Consider the following 27811-nt stretch of genomic DNA (forward strand, 5'->3'; position numbering starts at 1 on the left):
CCCTCCAGTTCTGTCTAGTTCTTATCCCAGCGCTATCCCCTCAGGCTTACTGGGTTCACCTAGACCCTCCAGGTAAGAGTCATGCAGTTTTTACATTTTAAAAGCCAGATTCTCCATGGCTTTTGGGAAAATACCCATACCTCAAGAAACCCTGAACAAAATTCATAGAGCCAGCTCTAGATTACATATGGTTCTGAGAGCTAGAGATAACACATAACTAGAATACACAGAGATGATCAAATTTCTCTCACAACAATATTTCCCATAAAGCTGAAAAAAAGGCAATAATAAATTTATATTTCACCTTTTTCGGTATAGTACTTTCCTTGGTGACTCAGATGGTAAAGAATCTGCTTGCAATGCAAGAGACCCCAGGTTTGATCCCTGGGTTGGGAAGATCTCCTGGAAAAGGAAATACAACCCACTCCAGTATTTCTGCCTGGAGAATTCTGCGACCAGAGGAGCCTGGCAGGCTACAGTCCATCGGGTCACAAAGAGTCAGAGAGGACTGAGTGACTAAAACTTCTACACTTCTGATTTGTGGTAGAGCCAGTTGAATACTTTGATGGCTTTGAGAGTTGAGAGCTGAGAGGCTGCCCAGTCAGTCTCACCCAAATTCCATCTTCTGATGATAGACTACACTGTCTGACAGAGACAGGCACAAAACAAATTGGTTAGTCATAGCTCTCTGTCCCCCTAACACTATGGTTGGTTCAGAGCATGAGACTCAAGACCAATCAGATGATGCCTTGATATATACATACATATATACTATTATTGAGAGACAACTGGTCTCTTTCCATTTGACTTTAGTTGTGGTGATAACCCCTAGTGCAGCTACAGGCCATCTTTCCAGCTGCACTGAGAAAGCCGACCTCAAGTCTGAAACTGAGCAAAGCCTTTTTGAGTCTGAACATTTCCATGACATACCACCTAAATACCACTGAGGTCTTAACCAATAACCTCACAATCCTGCCTGAGATTTTATCTTTTCCCAGAAGCCATCTCTTATTTTGATAACTTTTTTGCCATCTACAAAGGCTAGGAATGAGAACTAATTTTATTTTCAAACCTAGCAAGTACTGAATCCTTTATATTTCTTTTAAATTTTATTTGAAAACTGAACTGTTCCTTTTAGGCTCATCTCTCTCCAATTTTAGTAGGAAAATACAGGTGGCACTTGAACACTATTTGGGAAAGTCCTGAGCAGGATCACTGAGTTCATTACTTGGACAAAAGTGTGGTCAAACTTACCACCATCACATAAGAAGGGTACCTTTTCTCTAGCTTCCAATAACATTTTCCTCTCTTTCCTAAAAATTCCCACTACAAGCCTCCTGTGCATGAGTTTGTGCTCAGTCGTGTCTGACTCTCTGCGACCCCAAGGACTGTTGCCCTCCAGGCTCCTCTGTCCATGGAATCTTCCACGCAAAAATACTGGAGCGGGTTTGCCATGCCCTTCTCCATGGGATCTTCCTGACCCAGGGACTAAACCTGGGTCTCCCACATTGCAGGCAGATTCTTTACCATCTGAGCCACCAGGGAAGTCCCAAGAGCCTCCCAGACAGCCTCAAAGATTCTCCTAATAATCTAAGGCTCTTCAGGCTTTCACTAACACTCTCCTCTAGCCCATTCCAGCTTCTGTCTACCACCCAGTCCCAAAAGGCAATGCCATATGTTTTAGGGTTTGTTATGTGAATTTCTCACTTCCAAATTCTAAAATTTATGTGTTATAAATTGCCGCATAACAAACAGACACAAACCTTAGTAGTTTAAAACAACAATTATTTATTTGGCTGAAATCTACAGTTTTGGCATGGCTCAACAGAGGCTTGTCTCTGCTCCATACAGCACCAGCTGTGATGGTTCAACTGGAGGATCTGCTTCCAAGATGATTCACCCACATCACTGATGACTGCTGGCTGGAACTCAGCCAGGGCTACGAGCTGGGCCTCAGTGCCTGTCCATATAGGTCTCTCCACAGGTTGGTTTCCAAGAGCCAGCATCTCAAGAAAACTAGGTAGAAACTGTATCATCTTTATCTTTTATGATCTATGAAAGTCACATAGTTTTACTTCTACTGTAATCACAGGCCTGCCCAGGTTCATGATGAGAGAACAGAGACCCACCTCTCTATGTGAGGAATGTCACGATCACATTGTAGAAGAGCAGGTGGGATGAGAGATGCGGCCATCTTAGAAAATGCAATCTATCACAAATTAGATGAAACATTGGGATGGACTGTCAGCCTTTCACAATTATGGTAACCTAAGTAGCAGCCCGACTGCTTTAGCTTAGTCTAGAGCAACATATCTCAAAGGCTAGACCATATGCTGGTTGTAATTCATTATATGAGTTCCCTCATACATGGAAAAATGAAAAACATAGAAGTCTATACTAAAAGTTAATTTATTCAACTTTAAAGAGTAGAGCCTTATACTGAGGTCATATCTTCCTGTTTTTTTCTGGCGTTAATATTTCTTTTCTTTTATTAAATGATAGTCATAACAGACATTAGCTGTTTTCTTAATGATATCATACCAATCACCTCCCCCTCCTCTTTTTTTTTTTTACAGTTTTCCAATCAATGAAAAAACACAAAAGCCTAAGGAACCACCATCTAAAAGTAATCAGAACACTCTTATGTACCTTTTGTTTCACTACCTCTTAAATAATGTGATTTAATCTACTTTACTAGTATGTACTTTGAAATAGTAATTAATGTCTCTGTGGGTGTTCAAAGTCATGCAGCTACCTGAGTAACAACTCAAAGTCATGCAGCTACCTGAGTACAGCTCAAAGTCATGCAGCTACCTGAATAACAGCTCAAACAGGATTCAGACAGGATTCAAAAAGTATCAGGACCTTTGACACTCCTGTAAATATATCTATAATTCGATGTAACATTAGGTCACAAGATACACCATGTCTCTCAAAACCTACTAAAGTTACAGATCTATAGATATAAACATATATTCAGACCCTCACATTAGTGAAATGCTTAAAATGAGATTCAGGAATTCCTTGATAATCACCAGGATCACATGACTAAAAAGTAATTGGGGACTCAAGAAGAAAGCTTAGAAATATAGAACAAACTAAATACACAATCGTAATTCTGGATGTATGTGTGGCTTGTCTTCTGGAGGAGCAGAAGTTGACATGGGGCATTGGCACAGCAAAATATGGAGACAGGATTCAGGAGTCATTTCTATAAAGGTGAACAAGCTCTATAAATAAATGAAGACTAGTGAATTCCATAAATAAGGTGGTGCCAAAACTATTATTCACTAACTTACTACGTTACAGGTTCTTTGGGAATTAAGAAAAACAAGACAAAGTCCCTACCCTGAGAAAGTTCACAGTTGGGACTTCCCTGGCGGTCCAGTGGTTAAGAATCCTCCTTGCGATGCAGAAACACTGGTTCAATCCCTGGTCAGGAAACTAAGATCCCACAGGCCTCAGAGCAACTAAGCTTGAGTGCCATAACTATTGAGTCTATGCACAACTAGAGAGTCCATGTACCAAAACAAAAGATTCCGCACGCTGCAACTAAAACCTGATACAGTCAAATAAACAATTAAATATGCTTTAAAAAAAAAAGCTTATAGTTCATATGTGAACAATTACATAGAATATAGTACAGAGCTATTAATGTTATGGGTGCCCCAAGGGATTAGTTCTTACTAACATTAAGGATAGAGATCACGGAGTAGAGAATTACAGATTGCTTTCCCAAGGGTTGGGATTGACTTTTTTCAGCTTTATTGAGGTACAACTGACAAGTAAAATTGAAACATAGCATTGTCTTTCGAAAAGTTCCCCTATCTTGAAGCAGGATGAAGAAGAGGAGCTGGTGTCTCAGCCCATTCAGGCTACTGTAACAAACCCATCATACAGTTTGTTGTAACTTATAAACAACAAACATTTACTTCTCATATTTCTGGAGGCTGGGAAGGCCAAGTTCATGACACCAGCAGACTCTCTTGAGTCTGCCTTCTAGATGGATATCTTCCTGCTGTAACCTCACATGGTGCAAGGAGCAAGGGAGCCATCTAGGGACTCTTATATTAAGGGCCTGATCAGCAGCCTCACTGACCTTATCACCTGCCAAGGCTTCAACCTCCTAATACTCTCACAGAGGGCATCAAGTTTCAAAATAGTAATCTGGAGGGGAGACACAAACATATTCATAGCAGCTGCTGAAAAGAGAAAAGGAGTCTATAAGAAAGTAAAGGAACCATAATGACATAAAGGTGCCAATGTGAATTTCAAGAACAAGATATAAAGATAAAGGAGAGAGTTTATTTTCTACTCGGTTTTATCTAGGAATTTTTGAAGTGAGATTCAGAAATCCTTTCCTCGTCACTAGAACTACATGCCTGGAAAGTGGTGTCATATTCACGATCAAGGCTCAAAAAATGTAGAATCAGAGCAGAAAGGACAAAAATGGCATCTGACCTTTGCCCAAATTATTGCTATGCTTAAAGGGAATAGACTTCTCACAATCTAATATTAAGAGAATGGAACAAACACTGGTCTCCTTTTTTGCACTACTCCATAAATACCCACTAGATCTATCAATCAGGGGGCTGAGAGGCAATGCTCTTCTGCTCAAGGCAACTAAACCTGAATAGCTCATACATTTAAAAAAAAAAATCTCAAAACTTTTACATTTGTGATACAGTGTTATCTCAAAATTGTGCCTGAGAAAATGTTAATTGACAAGGAATTACTGAACTGCTCATTTCTTTTCCTTCCCTTCAACAATGAAAAACTAGCTTTTAGGATGAGACAAAGAGAATAATTTTCTTCCTATAGAACTTTTCCAGAAAAACACAGAGTAGCAGAAGGTTCAGGGGCTCTTAGACAAACTAGAAAAATGACATTTCAAATCACTAATATGAAACCAACAATTATATTTAAAACCTAAGTAATATAAAACAGAAGGAAAATGACATGTAATACAGTTAGGGGACAACAGAGGATAAGATGGTTGGATGGCATCACCGACTCAATGGACATGAGTCTGAGCAAGCTCTGGGAGTTGGTGATGCACAGGGAAGCCTGGCATGCTGCAGTCCATGGGGTTGCAAAGAGTCGGGGACGACTGAGCAACTGAACTGAACTGAACTGAACTGATTGCCAAACCTACAGATTAGGCGAAATCTAAATATAAAACTAAACAGATCTCTGTTTATCAATTTAAAGACAGAGGCGGTTAAAGAAACAAGAAGATTTACTAAGAGATCACGTGTATGCATGCATGCTTAGTCACTTCAGTTGTGTCTGACTCTATGTGACCCTGTGAACTGTTGCCTGTCCATGGGATTCCCCAGGCAAGAATACTGGAGTGGGTAGCTATGTCCTCCTCCAGGAGATCTTCCTGACCCAGGGGTCGAACCCACACCTCTTACCATCTCCTGCATTGGCAGGCGGGTTCTTTACCACTAGTACCACCTGGGAAGCCCACAAGGAGACCACATCCCACCTTAAAGGTGAATTTTATTATGGAGGTAAGAAAGTAATATTTGTATAAGCAGAGGACTCTCATCTGAACCATCCTTAACACATCCTGGCTCCAGAATGTCATCCCATAGCTTTCCTTTTGAGGAAGGGAGAACACATACTTCCTTTGGAAATGGTCAATGTGTCTTTAAAAAAAAAAAAAAATCCCTCAGTTAAAGAGAAACTCCCTGCCTCAATTACACAGAAAACTGTCAGATTCTCTAAGCGACTTTTATAACTCCCATCTGGTCTTTGTGAGTGACTCATACTCAAGTTTTCTCTGGAACTCACATTAGACTGACTTGCAAGGGCAGAGGCAAGGCCAGAAAGTCTGGACATAAGCATGCTGAATGGGATAAAACAAAACAAGCATGATTTAATCTCATATTTAAACATTTTTCTAAAACCCCACATTTATTTTCTTAACTTCAGTGAGCACAGATAGGTTTGCCTTTATAGACATAGAAGACGATGTGGCCTGTTATTAAAACACATACTCAACAGAAGGTATGATCTTGACTTCTTTTCTGACCGTGGCTTACTATACAGATTTGGCACTTTTCACTTGACCTGAAAGGAAGAAGATTTTAAAATTACATTTAATTAGCATGCTACAGAAAACAAAAATGAAGCCAGCTTTTAAAACACTAGGCATGAAACAAATCAGTATATCCAAGCCTGACGCAGTCATTAATGAAACCCTGATGTTGGTAGGTCAATTCTCCCCCAACCTTTTCCTTTTCCCCCAATATTTAAAGCTGTGAGGTCACACTTCTCATATAAACAGTATTACTGTTCCTAATTGAGCCATTTGAGTAAACTGCTTAACCTCACATGTCTGCACTTTCTTCATTGTAAAACAAAGGGGTCATTTCAGAGGTTCCATCAAGATCTAATATGAAGGTATAAGATACTGAGGTGCTCGGAGGGGATACAGAGGACTTGGGTAAAGAGGCAATATTTAAAATTCAAATATAGTATATTTATAATGTTGTGTTAATTTCTGCCATAGAGCAAAGTGATTCAGTATGTGTGTGTGTATAAACAACTTTTTCATATTCTTCCCATTATGGTTTCTTACAGACTACAGTTCCCTCTGCTATATAATAGGACCTTGTTGTTTATCCATACTACGTATAATAGTTGACATCTGCTAATTCCAAACTCTCAATTCATCCCTTCCCAAACCCCCTCCCCTGCCTTGACAAACACAAGTCTGTTCTCTCTACCTGTGAGTCTGTTTCTGTTCTGTAGATAAGTCCATCTGTGTCATATTTTAGATCCCATATATAAGTGGTATCATCATGGTATTTCTCTTTCTCTTTCTTACTACACTTAGTAAGATAATCCCTTGGTCCATCCATGCTGCTATAAATGGCATTATTTCATTTCTTCTCATGGCTGAGTAGCATCCCATTGTGTGTGTGTATATATATATACCACATCTTTATCCATTCATCTGTCAATAAACATTTAGGTTGTTTTCATATCTTGGCTATTGTAAATACACTGCTATGAAAATAGAGGTGCAAGTATCTTCTTGAATTATAATTTTTTCTGTATGTATGCCCAGAAGTGAAACTGCTGGATCAAATGACAACTCTATTTTTAGTTTTTTGAGGAACCTACATGCTGTTTTCCATAGTGGCTGCACCAATTTACATTCCTACAACAGTACAGGAGGACTTCCTTTTCTCTGCTCCCTCTCTGGCATTTCTTTCTTTGTAGACCTCTTATGATGGCCACTCTAACCATTGTGAGGTGGTACCTCATAGTTTTGATTTGTATTTCTCTAATAATCAGTGATGATACACATCTTTTCATGTACCTATTAGCCATCCAAATGTCTTCACTGGAGAAATGTTTATTTAGGTCTTCTGCCTATATGTCGATTGGGTTGTTTGCTTTTCCTGGTGTATGATCTTTTTTATGTGTTGCTGGATTCAGTTTGCTAGTATTCAGTTGAGAATATTTGCACCTAATTCATCAAAAACATTGGCCTATAATTTTCTTTTTTGGTGGTATCTTTGTCTGCTTTTGGTATCTGGGTAAGAGCAGCTTCATAAAATGTCTTTGGGAGTGTTCCTTTCTCTTCACTCTTTTGGAAGAGTTTGAGAAGGATTCATGTAAGTTCTTATTTGTATGTTTCATAGAATTTTCCTGTGAAGCCATCTGGTCCTAATTTTTGTTTGTAGAGAGCTTTTTATTACAAACTGTATTTCACGAGGCAGGTCGGGTGGTCTGGTATTCCCATCTCTCTCAGAATTTTCCACAGTTTACTGTGATCCACACAGTCAAAGGCTTTGGCATAGACAATCAAGCAGAAATAGATGTTTTTCTGGAACGCTCTTGCTTTTTGCATGATCCAGCAGATGTTGGCAATTTGATCTCTGGTTCCTCTGCCTTTTCTAAAACCAGCTTGAACATCTGGAAGTTCATGGTTCACGTATTGCTGAAGCCTGGCTTGGAGAATTTTGACCATTATTTTGCTAGCGTGTGAGATGAGTGCAATTGTGTGGTATTTTCAGCATTCTTTGACATTGCCTTTCTTTGGGTTTGGAAAGAAAACTGACCTTTTCCAGTCCTGTGGCCACTGCTGAGTTTTCCAAATTTGCTGGCATATTGAGTGCAGCACTTTCACAGCATCATCTTTTAGGATTTGAAACAGCTCAACTGGAATTCCATCACCTCCACTAGTTTTGTTCATAGTGATGCTTCCTAAGGCCCACTTGACGTCACATTCCAGGATGACTGGCTCTAGGTGACTGATCACACCATCGTGATTATCTGGGTCATGAAGCTCTTTTTTGTATAGTTCTTCAGTGTATTCTTGCCACCTCTTCTTAATATATTCTGCTTCTGTTAGGTCCATACCATTTCTTTCCTTTATTGAGCCCATCTTTGCATGAAATGTTCCCTTGGTATCTCTATTTTTCTTGAAGAGATCTCTAGTCGTTCCCATTCTATTGTTTTCCTCTATTTCGTTGCATTGATTGCTGAGGAAGGCTTTCTTATCTCTCCTTGATATTCTTTGGAACTCTGCATTCAGATGCTTACATCTTTCCCTTTCTCCTTTGCTTTTTGCTTCTCTTCTTTTCACAGCTATTTGTAAGGCCTCCTCAGACAGCCATTTTGCCTTTTTGCATTTCTTTTTCTTGGGGACGGTCTTGATTCCTGTGTCCTGTACAATGTCATGAACCTCCATCCATAGTTCATCAGGCACTCTGTCTATCAGATCTAGTCCCTTAGATCTATTTCTCACTTCCACTGTATAATCACAAGGGATTTGATTCAGGTCATACCTGAATGGCCTAGTGGTTTTCCCCACTTCCTCAATGCAACATATTGTAGGCTCTTACTTTTTTATTCAGTCTACCACTGATGTGTTCGGATTGGAGAATTAGTCCATTGACATTTGAGGTAATTATTGATATATACGTGTTTACTGCCACTTTAAACTTTGTTTTCTGGTGACTTTGTATTTGTTCTTTTTCTTTTAACTTTTCCTTTTGTGTCTTGATTTCTTCTGTATTATTCTTGTGCTCTCTTCTTTTTGGTTTTTGTGACTCTGTTGTATGCTTTTGATTTGTGGTTACCCTGGTTTTCAGTATGTTAACCCCTTCCTATATCTACTTGCTTTAGTGAAAGTGACATCACTCAGTCATGTCCGACTCTTTGTGACCCCATTGACTGTAGCCTACCAGGCTCCTCCATCCGTGGGATTTTCCAGGCAAGAGTACTTGCGTGGATTGCCAGGGGATCTTCCCGTCCCAGGGATCGAACCCAGGTCTTCTGCATTGCAGACAGATGCTTTACCCGCTGAGCCACCAGGGAAGCCCACTTGCTTTAGACTGGTAGTCAAACAGGTTCAAATACATTCTAAAAAAAGTATCATTTTCTTACTTTCCTCCCCCACATTTTATGATTTTGATGTTCTATTTTACATCTTCATGTTTATCCTTTTGCTGTTTATTGTGGTTATTTCTTTCATAGAAAAAAATTATTTCATTTTTTAAAATCTGTGTACTACTCTCTTCCTCAGCTCTGCATACAGAAGTGGAAGCTATCTCCTACTTGGCATCACGGCTAACCCCAGACCCCTTGTGAAGTCCAAGATGTTAAAAAAGAGGCCAAGAAGTTCATCTGACACCAGCCAAATAAATATGTAAAAATTAACTGGAACTGGCAGAAACCCAGAAACACTGACAACAGGGTGTATGGGAAATACAAGGGCCACATCTTGATGCCTAATACTGGTTACAGGAGCAACAAGAAAACAGAGCACATGTTGCCTAGGGGACTCTGGAAGCACCTAGTCACAACATCGATGAGTTTGAAGTGCTGCTGATGAGCAACAAATCTTACTATGCTGAGATTGCTCACATCTCCTCCAAGAACTGAAAAGACTGAAAAGCCATTGTGGAAAGAGCAGTCCAGCTGGTTATTAGAGTCAGCAATCCCGACATCAGGCTATGCAGCAAATAAAATGAATAGACAGCTCATGTACACATTGTGTTTGTGTTAATAAAACCATGAAACTCATGGGAAAAAAAAAAATCTGTTACTGACTCATTTAATTTACTTCCACCTGTGATTTGCTCTTTCCTATAGATTCTTGCTTCTTTTCTATTTAGAGACAATCTTTCAATATTTCCTTCAGAACAGGTTTGGTATTGCGCTATTGTTTTACCTTTTACTTGTCTGAGAAACTCTTGATCTCTCCTTCTATTTTAAATGATAATCTTGCTGGGTAGAGTATCCTAGATTGCAAATTTTTCCTTTCAGGACTTTCAGTATATCCTGCCACTCCCTTCTGGCCTGCAGCATTTCTGTAGAGAAATCAGCTAATAGCTTTATGGAGGTTCCCTTGTAATTAACTCAAGAGTTGGACATGACTTAGTGACTAAACCACCTTACTGCCTTTAGAACCCTCTCTTTATTTTTAACTTTTGCCATTTTAATTATGTTTTGGTGTAGGTCTGTTTGAATTCATCTTCTTTGGTACCCTCTGTGCTTCTTGTACCTGGATATCTGTTTCTTTCTTTAGATTTGGGAAGTTTTCAGCCATAACTTTTAAAAATACATTTTCATTCCCTTTTTTTTCTGCTTCTGGGACCCCTATTATGTGTAGGTTGGCACACTTTATCACTGACTCAATGGACAGGAATCTGAGCAAACTCTGGGAGACAGTAAAGGACAGGGAAGCCTGGCGTGCTGCAGTCTATAGGGTAACAAAGAGTCGGACATAACTTAGTGACTGAACAACAACAAAATAATATAAAGGTCTTTTTATATTGCTTTCTTTTTTTTTAATTTTTCTTTCTGTCTGCTCTTCTGACTGGGTGAAAGTATTTAAGTCGCTCAGTCATGTGTGACTCTTTGTGACCCCACGGACTATACAGTTCATGGAATTCTAGGTATCCTTTCCCTTCTCCAGGGAATCTTCCCAACTCATGAATCGAACCCAGGTCTCCTGCATTGCAGGTGGATTCTTTACCAGCTGAGCCACAAGGGAAGCCCAAGAATACTGGAGTGGGTAGCATATCCCTTCTCCAGCGGATATTCCCAACCCAGGAATCAAACTGGGAGATTTCTGACTGGGAGATTTCCATTATTTTAACTTGCAGATCACTTATTCATTCTTCTCTATTATCAATCTGCTACCTATTGCCTTACATTCAGTTTTTATCTCAGCAAATGAATTTTCTAATTTTTCTTGGTTCCTCTTTATAGTTTCCAGTTCTTTTTTTACAGTAATCTGCATTTCTAATGAAAGCCCTGTTTAATTCATTCAGCATTTTCATTATTTCCTTTTCTAACTTGGTGTCTATTAAGCTGAAGAGGTCTGTTTCATTGTTCTTTCAGGGGAATTCTCTTGATCTTTCAATCAAAGATTAAAAGTGGGAATGGTTCCTCTGATTCTTCATTTTACTTGTATTTCTCTTACTCTATGAGTTTAGGAGAAACAATTATCTACTGTGGTCTTGAAGGGCTATTTTTATGTAAAAGTGTCCCTACATGGCTTGTGTCTGTTTAATATTTTTGGTACAAGGGCTGTTTTTTAGTATGGATGCCTGCAGCATCTTTCCTCAGTGTGTGCTGGCCATTATCCCGTTGATAGAAGGTATGACTGATGATGTGGTGATCACAGCCTGCACTGGATGCTGAATGGGGCCTCTTCTTTGCTCTGTAGTTGTCACAGCGCTGTTAGAGTCAGGGTCTGCTCCCTAGTTGTTAGAAAAGAAGCCCCCAGATCCATTTCTAAGCTTCACTGTGTAGCAGGCAGGATTGGAGTGCTCCTACTGCAAGAGGAGCAACTGAGCATTCTTCCATTAGAGCTGTTCACTAGGGAGCACACTCTGTGGTATCGCCTGTCACCCATTGTGGGGGCTCACAAAGTACACTATTGTGTACACTACCCTGGGCCCCACCTCCACTGTGGGAATACAGACAATCAGCCCTGTGTCCCTCACACACTATGTTCACAAAGCCACTAATGCAGATACACAGGCACCAATCCACTGAAGTCAAGTACCAGGACCACAGTAGTTGCACAACTGGGAGATATGGAAGCAGCCCAGACTCCAGCCCCACCTTCATGTGCATGCACACACAAAGCCCACAGCTGCTAAGGCCAGACCTATCCCAGCCACAGGAGCACCCACTATCCACTTGCATGTCCCAGAGGCACTGAGTTACAAAGCTAGCAACAGTGTGGTGGATCATATAGCCATTGGGGAGAGGGCTCTGCTTTCAACTCTGCCTCTGAGTGTGGGCATCCTTGCATACCCCCAGAGTTCACACAGGCAGCTCTGAGAAAGAAGCACCTGTGGCAGACCCCACCACCCCCTTCACTCTTGCATTAACAATGGGGTTTCAAGGGTGGTGCAGGCCAGCCATGAGACTGTCAAAAGTGAGGCTGCTATGACAGGACCTGTCCTTCCTTTTGTGCACCTCTTAACAATGGCATTTCACTTCTATGGCAGGCTGGGCTTCTCTCACACACACCTCTGGTTTGGGTCCATACAACACTCTAGCCCCTTCAGGTTGTCTTTGCAAGGCTAACCCCAGTTCTTTCCTCAAGTCTGTCCTCTGAAGCATGAGTTTCAGCACACAGCCTATGCACACACCAGCAGGTTGATATCTCTGGCTGGGGACTGCAGCAAGGTGGTACAGGCCCTCTGTGTTGGTTTCTGTCTGTTCTGCCTGCTACAAACTGACTGCTGTGTTCTCCTCCAAGCCTCTGAAGCTCCCTTTCCATCCTGGGTGATCTCACCACCAGTGTGACGACTTCCTAGGGCATGGGAACCTTTCCTCTTTTGCAGCTCTCTTCCAGGGGCACAGATCCTGTCCTGCTTCCTTCCTTCTTTTCCTTTTATCCTACCCAGTTACATGGAGATCTTCCCTGCACTTCTAGGTATCTGAGATTTTCTGTTCAATAGTGTTCAATAGTTATTCTGTGATAACTGTTCCACATGTAGGTGTATTTCTTATGTATCTGAGGAAAAGGTGAGCTCCATGTCCTTCTATACCACCATCTTGATTGAAGCATCTGCAATTCTTTCCCAGGGGTGATAAGAGAAAGAGAAATGATTGTTGGGCCAGACTAACAATAGTGATAGCTCAGGGAAAGGTGGGAATTGACTATATAAGCATCTTGACCATCTCCTTCCTGGACTACACTGGTCTCACTCCCTCTGGTCTCTTCTCCCTCCAAACCATTTTGCAAGGAAAGCCAGATTATTTTCCACTACTTAATCCCTCATTTTTTCCTACTCCAAACAAAGCCCTTAATGGCAACCCATGGCCCTGGAAGTAAAGCCCAAACATCTAAGCTTATAATCCAGTACTTTTAATGAAAGCCAACTTTCAACCTTATTTTCTACTCTTCCCCAATTCAGACTCAACTACAATCAGCCAGATGGATACTGACCACTTCCCTATTTCCATATTTCAATTTTTCATCATCATATTGTACTTTCATTTCATAATTTCCTATATACTCCACCCTGGCTACCTATCTTTCCAGGAAATTCCTCTTTCTTCATGATGCTTTCTCTTTATGTTTAGGCCTCCCTGAGTTACACAGCATTTAGCTTATCCATTCAAGAATACTTGTTTACTCACAAACTGGGTGATGGACTCCTGAAAGACAAGAACAATGCAAAGGTATCTATTTCCCTTCAGGGACCTAAGATAGTGCAGTGGGTATGCTCATTCAATATTAGATACAGGTGGCAAGGGACAGTCTATCATACTACTGAGGATACATTCAGTACCTTCACCTTTGAAAAACCACAGTTCCTTTTGATAAACATAAATATCTTAAGTATTGGGTATTCACATTCAAAAGAATGAAGTTGGATTCCTACCTGACACCATAAACAAATAGCAACTTAAAATGAATCATAGACATGTTTAGACTTAAGGCTCAAAAAACTGTAAAAGTCTTACAAAAAAAAAAAACATAAAAATAAATCTTGGAGACCTTAGACAAGGCAATGTTTCTCTGATATGACACTGAAAGCACAATCAACAAAAGGGAAGATAGATAAATTAGATTTCATCAAACTTAAAGCCTTCTCTGCTTCAAAGAACACAATTATGGAAATGAAAAGATAATTCACATAATGGGAGAAAACATTTGCAAGTTATATATCTGATAAGAGCCTTATACCCAAGATATACAAAGAAGTTTTACAATTCAAAAATAAGAAGAAAAATACAAACATGCAGAGACTAAACAACATGCTGCTAAAAAAACCAATGAGCCAATGAGTCAGTTAAAGAGAAAAACAGAGAATACCTCAAAACAAATGAAAATGTAAACACAAAAGATTTTCCAAAATCTACAGGATGTAGAAAAGGAAGTTCTAAGAGGAAAGTTTATAGCAATACAGGAATACGTCAAGTAACAAAAAATATCTCAAATAAACAACCTAACTTACCTAACCTTCCTTTAATTTCATATAAAGGAATTAGAAAAAGAAAAACAAATAAGGTCCAAAGTCAGCAGAAGGAAGGAAAAAAAAATCAGAGAAGAAATAAATACAATAGAGACCAAAAAACTGTAGAAAAGATCAATGAAATCAGTAGTTTTTTAAATAAATAAAATTGATAAACCTTTAGCCAGACAAATCAAGAAAAAAGAGAACCCAAATAAACAAAATAAGAAATGAAAGAGGAGAAATAACTGATACCACAGAGATATAAAAAAGTCATAAGAGAATATTATGAACAGTTACATGCCAACAAACTAAACGGCCTAGAATAAATGGTCAAATTTCTAGAAACATAAATTTTCAAACACTAAATCGAAAAGAAACAATTTGAACAGATCAATCAGCAGTCATGCAATTGAATTTGTAATTTTCAAAACGTCTAGAAAGCAAAAGACAGCACTGAATGACTTCATAAAAATTTTACCCAACATACAAAAAAGAGTTAATTCCTTTCCTTCTCAAACTATTCCAAAAATTGAAGATGAGGGAATATTCCCAAATTCATTCTATGAGGCCATCATTATCCTGATACCAAAACCAGCCAAAAATAACTTCAAAAAAAAAGAAAATTAAAAGTCAATATCTCTGATAGACTATATCTCAGAAAGTCTTGTCAAATACTATATACAATTACTTACATGTGGAATCTAAAAATTTTTTGCAAAAACCAATGAATGTAATAAAACTAATAGACTCACAGATATACAGGAAAAACTAGTGGTTACCAGTAGGAGGGGAAAGACAGGAGGGGTAAAAGAGCGGTAGAATAGTAAGAGATATAAACTACTACACATAAAATAAACAAGCAACAGGGATATACCGAACAACAGAGGGAAGTACAGCCATTACTTTGCAGTAACTTTAAATTCTATTAACATATTGAATTACTATGTTATATACCTCAAACTAATATATTATAAATCAAGTATATAGTTCAATTAAAAAACAAGGAGACAACTCAACTTAAAAATAGGCAAAAGATTCAAAAAGACATTTCTCCAAAGAAAATATGCAAATGGCCAGTAAGCACATGAAAGAATGTTTAACATTATCAGTAATTAAGGAAATGCAAATGGGAACTACATTAAGATACTTCATACCCACCAGAAGAGCTAAAAAATATTTTTTAAGGTAATAACAAATGTTGATAACAATGTGGAGAAAATTGGAATCCTTATATATTTTGCTTATGAAAATAGAAATTTGGAAACAGTTTGGTAATTCCTCCAAAGGTCAGAAATAGAGGTACCATGTGACCCAGCAATTCCCCCTCTAAATACAGACCCAGAGAAATGAAAACATGCGGCCACATAAAAATTTGTACACAAAGTTCACAGCAGCATTATTTATAATAGTCAAATGAACAGAAACTCAAATGTCTATTAATGAATAAATTTGAATCCACACAATGGACTATGATTTAACAATAAAAAGGAATACTGACATATATTACAACATGATGAACCTTAAAAACATTATGCAAAGTGAAAGGAGCGAGACACAAAAGGTGACAGACTGTATGATTCTATGAAATGTTCAGAACAGGCAATCCATAGAGATAAAAAGTAAATTAGTGGTTGCCAGGGACTTGTGGAACCAAGGAATGGGTATTGACTACTAACGGGTATGGTGTTTCTTTTGGGATAGTAAAATGGAGAAATTATGCAGTAAAATTAGACAGTGGTGATGCTTATATAACCGAAAATATACCAAAAACCACTGAATTGGACATTTTTAAATGGTGAATTTCATGGTATGAGAATTCTATCTCAGTAAAGCTGATAGCTTTAAAATCTTAGGTACACGTGCCACCAAGATTCTGATAGTGTACCTTCTCCAATGACAGTACAGTATTCCCACAACAGGCTTTTCAAACTATAGACTTTCATCACTGAAAAAAAAATTTTTTTTCAAATTCTGCCTCTCTGTCTCCTTGAAAGACATGCTTTCTGGTTGAAAATCATTAGTCAAAACCATAGCAAATTACATAAAATTAAATGATTAGTGATGGTAATAAGATTAGTACTAGACATTATAGAAATAACTCAGTCATTATTTTTAGCTATTATTAATACTGGAACTGAATGAAACTGAGTTATGGATTAGAGCTTATAATAAGGTTAATGGCTACTTCATGTAGATTGTTGAAATCTGATTATCTCAGAAATAACAACACTGAATCTAATTTTTACACAACTTTCAAATCATTTTTATCTAAAACTTACGTGGTGTAGCCATTTTCGTGAAGATAGGAGTCACAATATCTTCCAATTGCTGTTTCTGCTCAAAGAGCTCATTAATGGAAGCTTCCAAATGGGTTTCCAACCATTCATTTTTTACACGGCATGCATTGAGGAGGATATTCTAGAGACAGAAACAAGCAATTTACTTTCCACTTGTTTATTTAAAAATGAAACTCTATGGTATCTCTAAATCAGCACTGTGCAACAGAACTTTCTGTGATGATGGAAATGGTCACAGAAATTTCTGCACGGTCTAATACAGTCACCATTAGATGCATATAGCCAGTGAGCATTAGAAAAGTGGCTGGTGTGACTGAGCAGTTGAATTTTTAATTTTAATTAATTCTAATTTATAGTCACATGAAGCTAGGGGATACTGTATCTGATAGTGCAGTACTAACACTAATGAAATGTGTGTATAATGAAACTCATTAATCTAGAGACATGATGCCTTGGGCCAGTCTACATCCTCTCCCTATTTCTTTATTTTCAGTGAGCTCTGCATGGCAATTAGATGGGGAAACAATGGAAACAGTGACAGACTTTATTTTCTTGGGCTCCAAAATCACTGCAGATTGTGACTGCAGCCAAGAAATTAAAAGACACTTGCTCCTTGGAAGAAAAGCTATGACCAACCTAGATAGCATATTCAAAAGCAGAGACATTACTTTGCCAACAAAGGTCCGTCTAGTCAAGGCTATGGTTTTTCCAGTAGTCATGTATGGATGTGAGAGTTGGACTATAAAGAAAGCTTGAGCAGGGAAGAATTGATGATTTTGAACTGTGGTGTTGGAGAAGACTCTTGAGAGTCCCTTGGACTGCAAGGAGATCCAACCAGTCCATCCTAAACAAGATCAGTCCTGGGTGTTCATTGGAAGGGCTGATGTTGAAGCTGAAGCTCCAATACTTTGGCCACCTGATGCAAAGAACTGACTCATCTGAAAAGACCCTGATGCTGGGAAAGATTGAAGGCGGGAGGAAAAGGGGACAACAGAGGATGAGATGGTTGGATGGCATCACCAACTCAATGGACATGAGTTTGAGTAAACTCCGGGAGTTGGTGATAGACAGGGAAGCCTGGCGTGCTGCAGCCCTTGGGGTCGCAAAGAGTTGGACACGACTGAACAGAGTCGGACACAACTGAACAAAGAGTCAGACACGACTGAACTAAACTGAACTGTGACAAATGTTTGCAAAAGTTGGAAAAAGTAGGTGGATGGTGTGCACTTCATGCAACTCAACAGACAATGCCAATATTTATCCCTTCTTAGGTGATTCACAGGAGGAGGAAGTGTAAGAAATGAGCAAAACCTCACTGAAAACCTCTCAATTTGCATTTCAAAACCATCTCTTTGCACATGAGCAGCAAACTGCTGGTACCTGATTTAAGATGTTCATTATTCTATGATTTGTAATAATGAGGAGACATGAATAAATTTATTACATGTCCTGTCCATATTAATAAATAAGCAACATTATATGCAGAAGTATAAGGAATGAAGTGGATTTGTAAAGATGTCCATAATATATTCTTTAAAGGAAAAGAGAAAATTAAAGAATAACTTGTATAGTATGATCCTATTTTTATAAAAGCAAAATCTCTTATATTAATAAAACTATATGTATGCATACATATATTTACATAAGTGAGGAAAAGTATACTGAGATTAGCACAAAATTGCTATTAGAATCACAGGGTAATAAGACTCGATAGGGTAAAAAGAAAATTATTAAGTCTGCTTTCGATGTTTTGCTTTTATTCTAACCATTAGTATAGGTACATAATATTTTCTAGCTCATATAATCAAATATTTAAAAACTGAAATTAAAAAGGCTTTTATAGTAACTAGTTTGACAAAGCACTGTTTGTGCCAGGAAGATTGTTTTGCAAATCTAATAGATACACTAGCTCTTCTAATAGAATTCTATCTATACTTTGTTTCGTAAGAGATTTTGTAAAATGTTTTACAAACAAGTGAAACGTGTGTCTTATGTTCTCAGACTTGCTGATGTCTTACACTTTTAGCAGTAGCTAATTTTTTTTCATCAGAATTAAAAGTCACAGAAAATTCATACAATGTCCTTCCCAGAAATGCAAGAAATAATTTAAAACCCAAACACATTTCTAATCTTTAGCATACCTTTTTTTTTAGTATACATCAAAAGAAATCAACTAGTTCACATGTAGTACATAATATATGACAAATGTGGCAAGCTGGCTTTACAATTAGCTATCTTTACACCTGTGTATTTTTCTATTATGCAAATTTTGATACATGAAAAAATAGGCAGTGTATATAAGTATATATGTGAACATACAGACCAAAATATATGATGTATATGTAAGTTTTGAAGCAAACTAATGAAATGAGTATCAGTGGACCCCACTAATCAACAGAAGAACAAGAATGCTGCCAGTACTATTAATGCTGCTTCTATCAGCAGTTTAATAAGAAAGGAAAAAAAAGGAAGGAAGGGAAGGAGAACAGAGCAGTGAGGATCACCACCTACCTCTAGTGCTTTAGTGTAGCAGTTAGATACAAGGGGGAAAAATCTCAAAAGACTTCAGAACAAAATGTAAGCACAATGTTGTACCTTGTCTTCCTTATAAAGCTTCCCTGGTCCCTTTTCTGAATCTGTAACAGTTGCAGAGACCTTTGCAATATATTTTTTCAGTGCCAGCCTTGCTTCTGAAAGAACAGGACAGTAAAAATGCTTAAAAATAAGGCAAAGACCAAAAAAATTTGCTCAACAGTTTATAATGTAATTTTATAAATCCAGAGCTTTATAAAGACTGTGTAGGAGATTTGTTACAGTTTTCCTTGGGGAAATTCAAGAAAGATAACACTTAACTAACACAGTGATTTGGGGTACTCACTATATTCGTGTGTGTGTGCGTGCGTGCATGCTCAGTAACTCCGTCATGTCTGATTCTTTGCAATCCCATAGACTATTGCCATCAGACTTCTCTGTCCATGGAATTTTCCAGGCAAGAATACTGGAATGGGTTGCCATTTCCTACTCCAGTAGAACTTCAATTCCGCTAAAATTTTTAAAGAGCAAATAAATACAAAATGTGACACCAAAGAAACTACAGTCTATCAAAATATCTACTCTGGAAAGTGAAAGTCGTTCAGTCGTGTCTGACTCTGCCACCCCATGAACTATACAGTCCGTGGAATTCTCCAGGCCAGAATACTGGAGTGGGTAGCCTTTCCGTTCTCCAGGAGATCTTCCCAACCCAGGGATCAAACCCACGTCTCCCACACTGCAGATGGATTCTTTACCAGCTGAGCTAATCTGGAAAAAGGAACAAAAAGTATTTCCAACAGAAAAATTATTGGGACTTCCCTGGTGGTCCAGTGGCTAGGACCCCACGCTCCTGATGCCGTGGGCCCAGGTTCCATCCCTGGTTAGAAAACCAGATCCCACATGCCACAACTAAGAGTTTGCATGTCTGCATGCTGCAGTGAAAACTCAGTGTAGCCAAATAAGTAAATGTCATTTGTTTTACCCTTCAAAATAAATTAAAAATAGCTTCCCTCTTTAAAAAGTGTTTAAAATAATTCCATTCTCTATAAACACCCGTCACAAAATTTGCAAGGCTTGTTTAAACAAAATCACAACACTGAAAGAAATACAGAGACAGACAGATTGAATATAATAAACAGTAGATTTGTTGTTGTTGTTTAATTGCTCAGTTGTGTCTGATTCTTTACAGTCTCATGGACTGTAGCCCGCCATGCTCTTCTATCCATAGAAGTTCCCAGGCAAGAATACTAGAGTGGGTTACCATTTCCTTCTCTAGGGGATCTTCCCAGATCAGGGATCGAACCTGCATCTCCTGCATTGGCAGGAGGGGTCTTTATAGCTGAGCCACCTGGGGCTTCTACATGGAGAGAAGAGTAGAGCTGGAGAGGACTTAGCAACTGAACAACAAAACAGGATTAGCAAAGCATTAATAATACTTCAAATTAATTTAACAATTGATCATGTCTTGTGACTGCTATAACAAATTGCCACAAATCTGGTGGCTTAAAACAATGCAAGCTTATCCTGTAGTAAATTCTAGAGGCCACAAGTCTGCAATCAGTTTGCTGCTGCTAAGTCGCTTCAGTCATGTCCAACTCTGTGTGACCCCACAGACAGCAGCCCACCAGGCTCCCCCGTCCCCGGGATTCTCCAGGCAAGAACACTGGAGTGGGTTGCCATTTCCTTCTCCAATGCATGAAAGGGAAAAGTGAAAGTGAAGTCGCTCAGTCGTGCCCGACTCTTAGCGACCCCATGGACTGCAGCCTACCAGGTTCCTCCATCCATGGGATTTTCCAGGCAAGAGTACTGGAGTGGGTTGCCATTGGAATCAGTTTAGCTGAGTGAAAATCAAGGTGTTGGTGGGGAAGATTCTTTCTATGGGTTCTGAAAGGAGAATCTATTTCTTGCTGTTTTCCACCTCTAGCTGCAGCCTATACTCCTTGGCTGGTGGCTCCTTCTTCAACCAAAATACACCATTCCAATGTCTAGTTCCATCATCAAATCACCTCCTCTTCTGTGTGAAATCTCCTGCCTCTCACTTATAATAAAGACACTTGTGACTACATTTAGGTCTCAGCTGGATAATCCACGATGATCTCTCCATCTAAAGATCTTCAGTTTAAGGATCCACAAGATCCCATATGAGGTAACATGCTCAGGTTCTGAGGGTTAGAACCTAGATATCTTTGGTAGACATTTTTCAGCCTACCATAGCCTGCCCTCTGACCTCCCCAAACTCACATCTATCCCACATGCAAATACATTTATCCCATGCCAGCATCTAAGTTTCAATCCATTACAACATCAACTCATGTTCAAATGTTCATCTAAAATATCATCAGCTCAAAAGTCTCATCTCCTCATACAAACAAGGTATGTGTGAGACATTGGTATGATCCATCTATCCTGGGGTAAAATTCCTCTCTATCTGCAGACCTGTGATACTAGAAAACAAGTTTTCTATCCCAAAATACACTGGTGGGACAGGCACAAAGCAACAGTTATAGACACTGCCATTCAAAATGTGAGAAATTAGAAGGAAAAAAGGAGTCACCTCAGTCTCAAGCAATTCTGAAATCCCAAAGGGAAAATTCTATGAGGTATCATAGGCTCTTGGCCTGCAGCTCCAGCCTGAGTCATCCTTCCTTTTCATGAAAGATGAAAAGTTTTTGCAGCTGAACCATCTTGTCAATTACAGTTTCAAATCTATCATTCATGTTGCAAGCAGAATCAATTCTCTAAACTGGAATCTAAGGTTTAGGTTTTGGCTCCACTAGTTGGTGACCTGGAGCCAGTGGTGGTTCCAGAATTTCAGTACAGGAGGAAGTTTAGTAGAGGAATTAGTTTGAAGAGGCGATTAAGGGACTTGTCATAAAGCTATATTCGTATAATAAGCATGCTGATTTTACTGAGTGCATATGTTTATTTTGGGTGGCCTGGTAGAGAAAGCAGCTTACTGCAAGCATCTTCTAATGCCACCAGACCTATCAGAGCATTCAGGCAGCAATATAACAGACTGGGAAGTTTATGAACAACAGAAACTTGTTTTTCATAGTTCTGGAGGCTGGCAAGTCCAAGATCAAGCTGCAACATGGTTGCAGTCTAGTGAGACCCCTCTTCTTTCACTGCCAACACCTTCTCAAGGTGCCTTCACATGGTAGAAGGGCCCAGGGAACTCTGTGGGGACACATTTTTAAAGACCACTAATCCTATTTATGAGGGCCCCACCTTCATGTCCTAAGCATCTCCCAAAGGCCCCATGTCCTAACACCATCACATCAGGCATTAGAAATTCAACATATGCATTTGTGGAGGAACACAAAGATTCAGACCATAACAGTATCTTAACCCTCCTAACCTCAGTTTCTCCATCTATAAAGTGGAAGTATTATAATACCACCCACATACGGTTGTTCTAAGAATTAAAACACAGTATAATACATGCAAATTTCTTGACACAGTGCCTGGCACACAGGAAAGTACTCAGTAAGTTTATTATTAGGTCACTCCTCTCCTCCAGACTTTGTAAGTAACTCCATACTGGCTACTGAATAAAATGCAGGGCCCTCCAAGACCTATCTAGCCACAATCTTTCCAGCTTCATCCCTTCCTACATTCATTCAGAGACCCTATCATTCATTTACTTCCTGTTCCCTCTGCCTGCTGATATCAATAGGGCTCACTCCTTTAGTTCTTCAGGTCTGTCTTCAAACATCACCTTACCAGAGAGGTCTCTCCTGATGGCCCTCTGAAGTGTAAGCACACACTCACTCATTCACTTGCTGGCAACTTCATAAGCCCCTTACCACTCTATTTTTCTTCATAGCACTTCACAGATAAATAGATTTAGATCATTTTATTTTCTGTATCTCCCTACTAGAAAGTAAACTCCATAAACATAGTTTTATGCCTAGGTGTATCAGTATACTCAGCTCCTAGAACAGTATTTAGCACATAGGAGGTGCTCAATAAATATTTATAAATGGAATGTTGCTGCTGCTGCTAAGTCGCTTCAGTCGTGTCCGACTCTGTGTGACCCCATAGACGGCAGCCCAACAGGCTCCCCCGTCCCTGGGATTCTCCAGGCAAGAACACTGGAGTCAGTTGCCATTTCCTTCTCCAATGCGTGAAAGTGAAAAGTGAAAGTGAAGTCGCTCAGTCGTGTCCAACCCTCAGCGACCCCATGGACTGCAACCTTCCAGTCTCCTCTGTCCATGGGATTTTCCAGGCAAGAGTACTGCAGTGGGGTGCCATTGCCTTCTCCGAAATGGAATGTTACTCAGACATAAAAAGGAATGCATTTGAGTCGATTCTAATGAGGTGGATGAACCTAGAGTCTATTATACAGAGTGAAGTAAGTCAGAAAGAGAAAGATAAATATTATATATTAATGCATATATATGGAATCTAGAAAAATTGTACTCATAAATTTATTTGCAAGGCAGCAATGGAGAAGCAGACATAGAGAACAGACTTATGGACATGGGGTAGAGGGGAGGAGAGAGTGAGATGAAAAACTGACTCACTAGAGGGTCAGCAAAAAACTGACTCTTTAGAAAAGACCCTGATGCTGGGAAAGACTGAAGGCAGGAAGAGAAAGGGATGACAGAGAATGAGATGGTTGGATGGCATCACTGACTTGATAGACATGAGTTTGAGCAAGCTCTGGGAGTTGGTGATGGACAGGGAAGTCTGGTGTGCTGCAGTCCTTGGGGTCACAAAGAGCAGGACATGACTGAGTTCCACTGAGTGACTGAACTGAACTAAACTGAATGGTTTACACAGAATTTCTTTGCTTATTATGTTTCCTCAACCTAAAATGCCCTCTCTGCCATCCACCAAAATTCTACTCATTCTTCAAAGCTTACTCAAAATGCACTCCTGTGAAACCCCTAATTCCCCCTGGTAAAACTGAGTGCTCTATCATCCATTATATAATTATAATTTGATTTAGCCCTGAGTATAATCTGTGCAAAGACCCTGATGCTAGGAGGGATTGTGGGCAGGAGGAGTAGGGGGACGACAGAGGATGAGATGGTTGGATGGCATCACCGACTCGATGGACATGAGTTTGAGTAAATTCCAGGAGTTGGCAATGGACAAGGAGGCCTGGTGTGCTGCGATTCATGGGGTCGCAAAGAGTGACTGAACTGAACTGATAATCTGTCCTGTAATTTTTTATTTTCCTGTTTTCTGCTTCTACTCCTAGACTGTAAGTTCCTTAAAAGCAGTCTGTCTCATCTTATCATATACCACACTAATCCACCATCTCTTTTTCATACAATCATGCCAACCCCCAATCAACCCACCCCTCACCCACTACCTGGTAGTTACTACATTGCCATCAAAAAGATATATCAAAAAGGGGAGTCACTCAGTATTTCCTTGACTAAATGAAGAGAAGGACATTCCTCAATATAAAAACAGAAGCAGAAGCTAGGTTGTATGATATTTCCATGATAATGATATTACCATGGTATATGACTCTAGCTACTTGGTGCAGTGGTGAAGAATCTGCCTGCCAGTGAGTAGGGAAGGAGACTCTAGAGCCACAGGTTAGATCCCTGGATTGGGAAGATCCCCTGAAGCAGGAAATGGCAGTCCACTCCAGTATTCTTGCCTGGAAAATTCTATGGACAGAGGAGTCTGGCAGGCTACAGTCCACAGCATCGCAAAGAGTTGGACACAACTGAGTGAACACACATACACACACGCTTTTAAGTAGATGTTCTAAAGTACCATACTTCAAAAGGGTTGGAAAGGATACAGGTAAGTTGTTCCCATGAAATTCTGTTAATATAATGACAATCTAAATTTATTGGCTATCAAAATATTAGCAAAGTCTTCATTTTTTTCAGAAAACTGAAGAGGCTCAAACCATTCTGGAGAAAAAAAAAAAAAGGCAAGAAAAAAGTATCCCTAAGAAACCCAAGGTGATTGGTTAGCCAACATCTTTTAGTCCCAGTGTGTTTCTTTATGACATCACTGAATGTATCCCTGAGTCACCATGGCTGATGATGTTATAATGATCATCAGTGTGTATTTTGCTGCCTAGTTATCCTAAGTGCCTTGACTGGAGTACCAGGGCATTTCTGCTCTGTCTCTAAAAAAATTTTTGGCTGTAATTTTTTTTTCATTTGAGAAGGAAAGATGTCTACTCAAGGACTATCCCTGATTTTTACTCTGTTGTTTATCTGCTTCTTCAGGGAGAGCTTCTGCATTTGTGATGGTACTACCTGGACAAAGGTTGGATGGGAGATTTTTCCAGAAGAAATGCATTTTTTGAAAGTTAAGACAGCTCCATCTCACTGTCTACCTTACCCTCTGGACAAACTATGCTGCAGTTTTGCTAATATGGATATATTTCATGGTTGTTTAAACCTTGTTTATATTTTAGTACAAGCTCTCTTTTTAATCCTGTCTGTTTTGTCTGCACATTACCTGTGGACGAAGTGGAAGAAACACACAAAAAAGGTGATGCTAATAGTAATAGTTATAGAATATCAAAGCATTTAAAAGATAAGATTATCATCTTCTCTGGAGAGAGAACTGTGTCTTCTTCTTCATAACCTTCCCCACTCCCACCATTCACCTCAGCATCTATCACACTTTCTTGCACATATCAGGTTTTCAACAAAGGTGTACTGAATTAGGAGGTCTTTAAAATAACCTATTATTTTAGATAGTTTAAAGTTACAAAACACATCAAGAAAGTAATGAGCTACAATGAGTAGAATGTATAGGAAATGCAGTTATCTGTCTGGGCTCTTAGGTAAATCACTGTATCTTTCTCTGCTGTCTGATCAATAAAATGAAGGATGTGGAATAAGAGTCTTGTTAGATCCCTTCCTGATTTATCTAAGAAAGCTAAGTATACTAAAGTTGGTGTGTATATTTTTTAATGTACTATAAACTAATTTCTAATTTTAGGATAACTTTCTGGAAAATAACACTCAAACTGATTCCCCACTTTGCCAGTGTTACTATATTTTGAGGCAATCTTAACAGCTCATTGACCTTCACAACAACTATATATTTATAAAATGTCTATGATTTTATGACATTACATCTTAAGGCAATTTAGTAAAGGAAAATAATGTACTAATATTCAAATAATTTCTCCCAGCAGAATGCTCTAATAATCATAGAAAGCTTATTAAATGTCTACTGAATGGTGATCATGATCACTACAACCTTACACAAGGGCATATAAAAACGAGCATTTCTTCTGAATTTTTCCTCTCTTCTGTAACAATTTTTTCTTTGTGTAAATAACTAAAGTGTGATATTTGGAGCTTAAGCATATATATCCAGAAAACAAATTTAATTTGAACTACAGTAAGGAAAAAATACCTCATGCGAAGAGTTGACTCATTGGAAAAGACCCTGATGCTGGGAAGGATTGGGGGCAGGAGGAGAAGGGGACGACAGAGGATGAGATGGCTGGATGGCATCACTGACTCGATGGACGTGAGTCTGAGTGAACTCCAGGAGTTGGTGATGGACAGGGAGGCCTGGCGTGCTGCGATTCATAGGGTCGCAAAGAATCGGACACGACTGAACGACTGAACTGAACTGAACTGAACTGAAGGAAAACTGTAATATCATTTGTTTTTCTTCTTTTAGCTAAAGAAACAAGTCTCCTTGGATACACCTGGCAACGATCTAGAAACCCAGTCTGTCTATGACATTGACCAAATACTCTGCAGACTGGTGGCCACAACATCAATGATGACCAAGTACCTGAATCAGATGTCCCATTACCCTCAGGCTAAGAAAGCCAAGCACCGAAAACTAAAAATAAAGAAGACTGAAGGAGTAGAAGGAGGCAGAGTATATTAGACACATCCATACGCAAATATAACTCAGTCTACTATGGAGACTACACAAGAAATCTATTGAGGGAAATCATAAAAGGACAAAAGTGATTCTTTGAGATGCTTTGTAATTTTGGGGCTAAATTCTTTACTGAAACTTTCCAACAAAGTCTGTACTGAAAAGTTATTTCTATTCAGCTAAAATAGCATCCATGCTTACTAAAAAGTACTAGGGGAAAGACCATATACAACCACCACTCCATGTTTAAGTATTCTGTTCTTTTTAATGTGTTAGATTGCTAATCATTAAGCAAACTGTAGAAGAGAATCTTGATTTAGTGTTTCAATAAATCTCTGATTTAAGCAATTTTTGTGATTTCTCTTAGTTTCCTGAGCAAATTTTATGGCCACGTGGAGATGTTTAATTTCCCATCTCAAATTGTTAAAATAGTATGGAAATAATAAGGAACAGATTAATTTCTAAGTATAATTTGTTCCCCTTTTCAGTATAATAAATGAATTAAGTATCAATACTTTTTAAAAATTTCAAACTTCTATTGATAAGACGCATCAGTTTTTAAAATATTTCACTTTTGTTGATCAGTCACCTCATTTCTTAAAGTATGGTTTCTACATTTTTCAAAAAAAAAAAACTGAGAGACTGAGACGGACAGATTTTCTTAACAACATATAAAAGAATCCCAGAAAA

At 38.9% G+C, this 27811-nt stretch overlaps 2 protein-coding genes and 1 pseudogene across 2 annotated transcripts in view; 2 read left to right on the top strand and 1 right to left on the bottom strand.

The window, feature by feature from the left end:
* Positions 1–5895: 5895 nt before the first annotated feature.
* ANKRD45 (ankyrin repeat domain 45) overlaps positions 5896–27811 on the bottom strand; it is a 44069-nt gene continuing 22153 nt past the window's right edge. The window contains exons 4-6 of the mRNA XM_069546072.1: positions 19349–19443; positions 16736–16874; positions 5896–6078 (exon numbers count right to left, since the gene is read on the bottom strand). Coding sequence (XP_069402173.1) covers positions 6050–6078; positions 16736–16874; positions 19349–19443 — 263 coding nt within the window. The 3' untranslated portion in view covers positions 5896–6049. The remainder of the gene's footprint in view (positions 6079–16735; positions 16875–19348; positions 19444–27811) is intronic.
* LOC138416255 (putative large ribosomal subunit protein eL32') lies at positions 6162–10002 on the top strand (annotated as a pseudogene).
* TEX50 (testis expressed 50) lies at positions 25436–27127 on the top strand. Its single transcript, XM_069544432.1, has 2 exons — positions 25436–25759; positions 26912–27127. Exons 1-2 carry the CDS (start codon positions 25436–25438, stop codon positions 27125–27127), a joined length of 540 nt encoding a protein of 179 aa, XP_069400533.1.

Source organism: Ovis canadensis, chromosome 12 (genome assembly GCF_042477335.2).
Source record: "Ovis canadensis isolate MfBH-ARS-UI-01 breed Bighorn chromosome 12, ARS-UI_OviCan_v2, whole genome shotgun sequence".
NCBI lineage: Eukaryota > Metazoa > Chordata > Mammalia > Artiodactyla > Bovidae > Ovis > Ovis canadensis.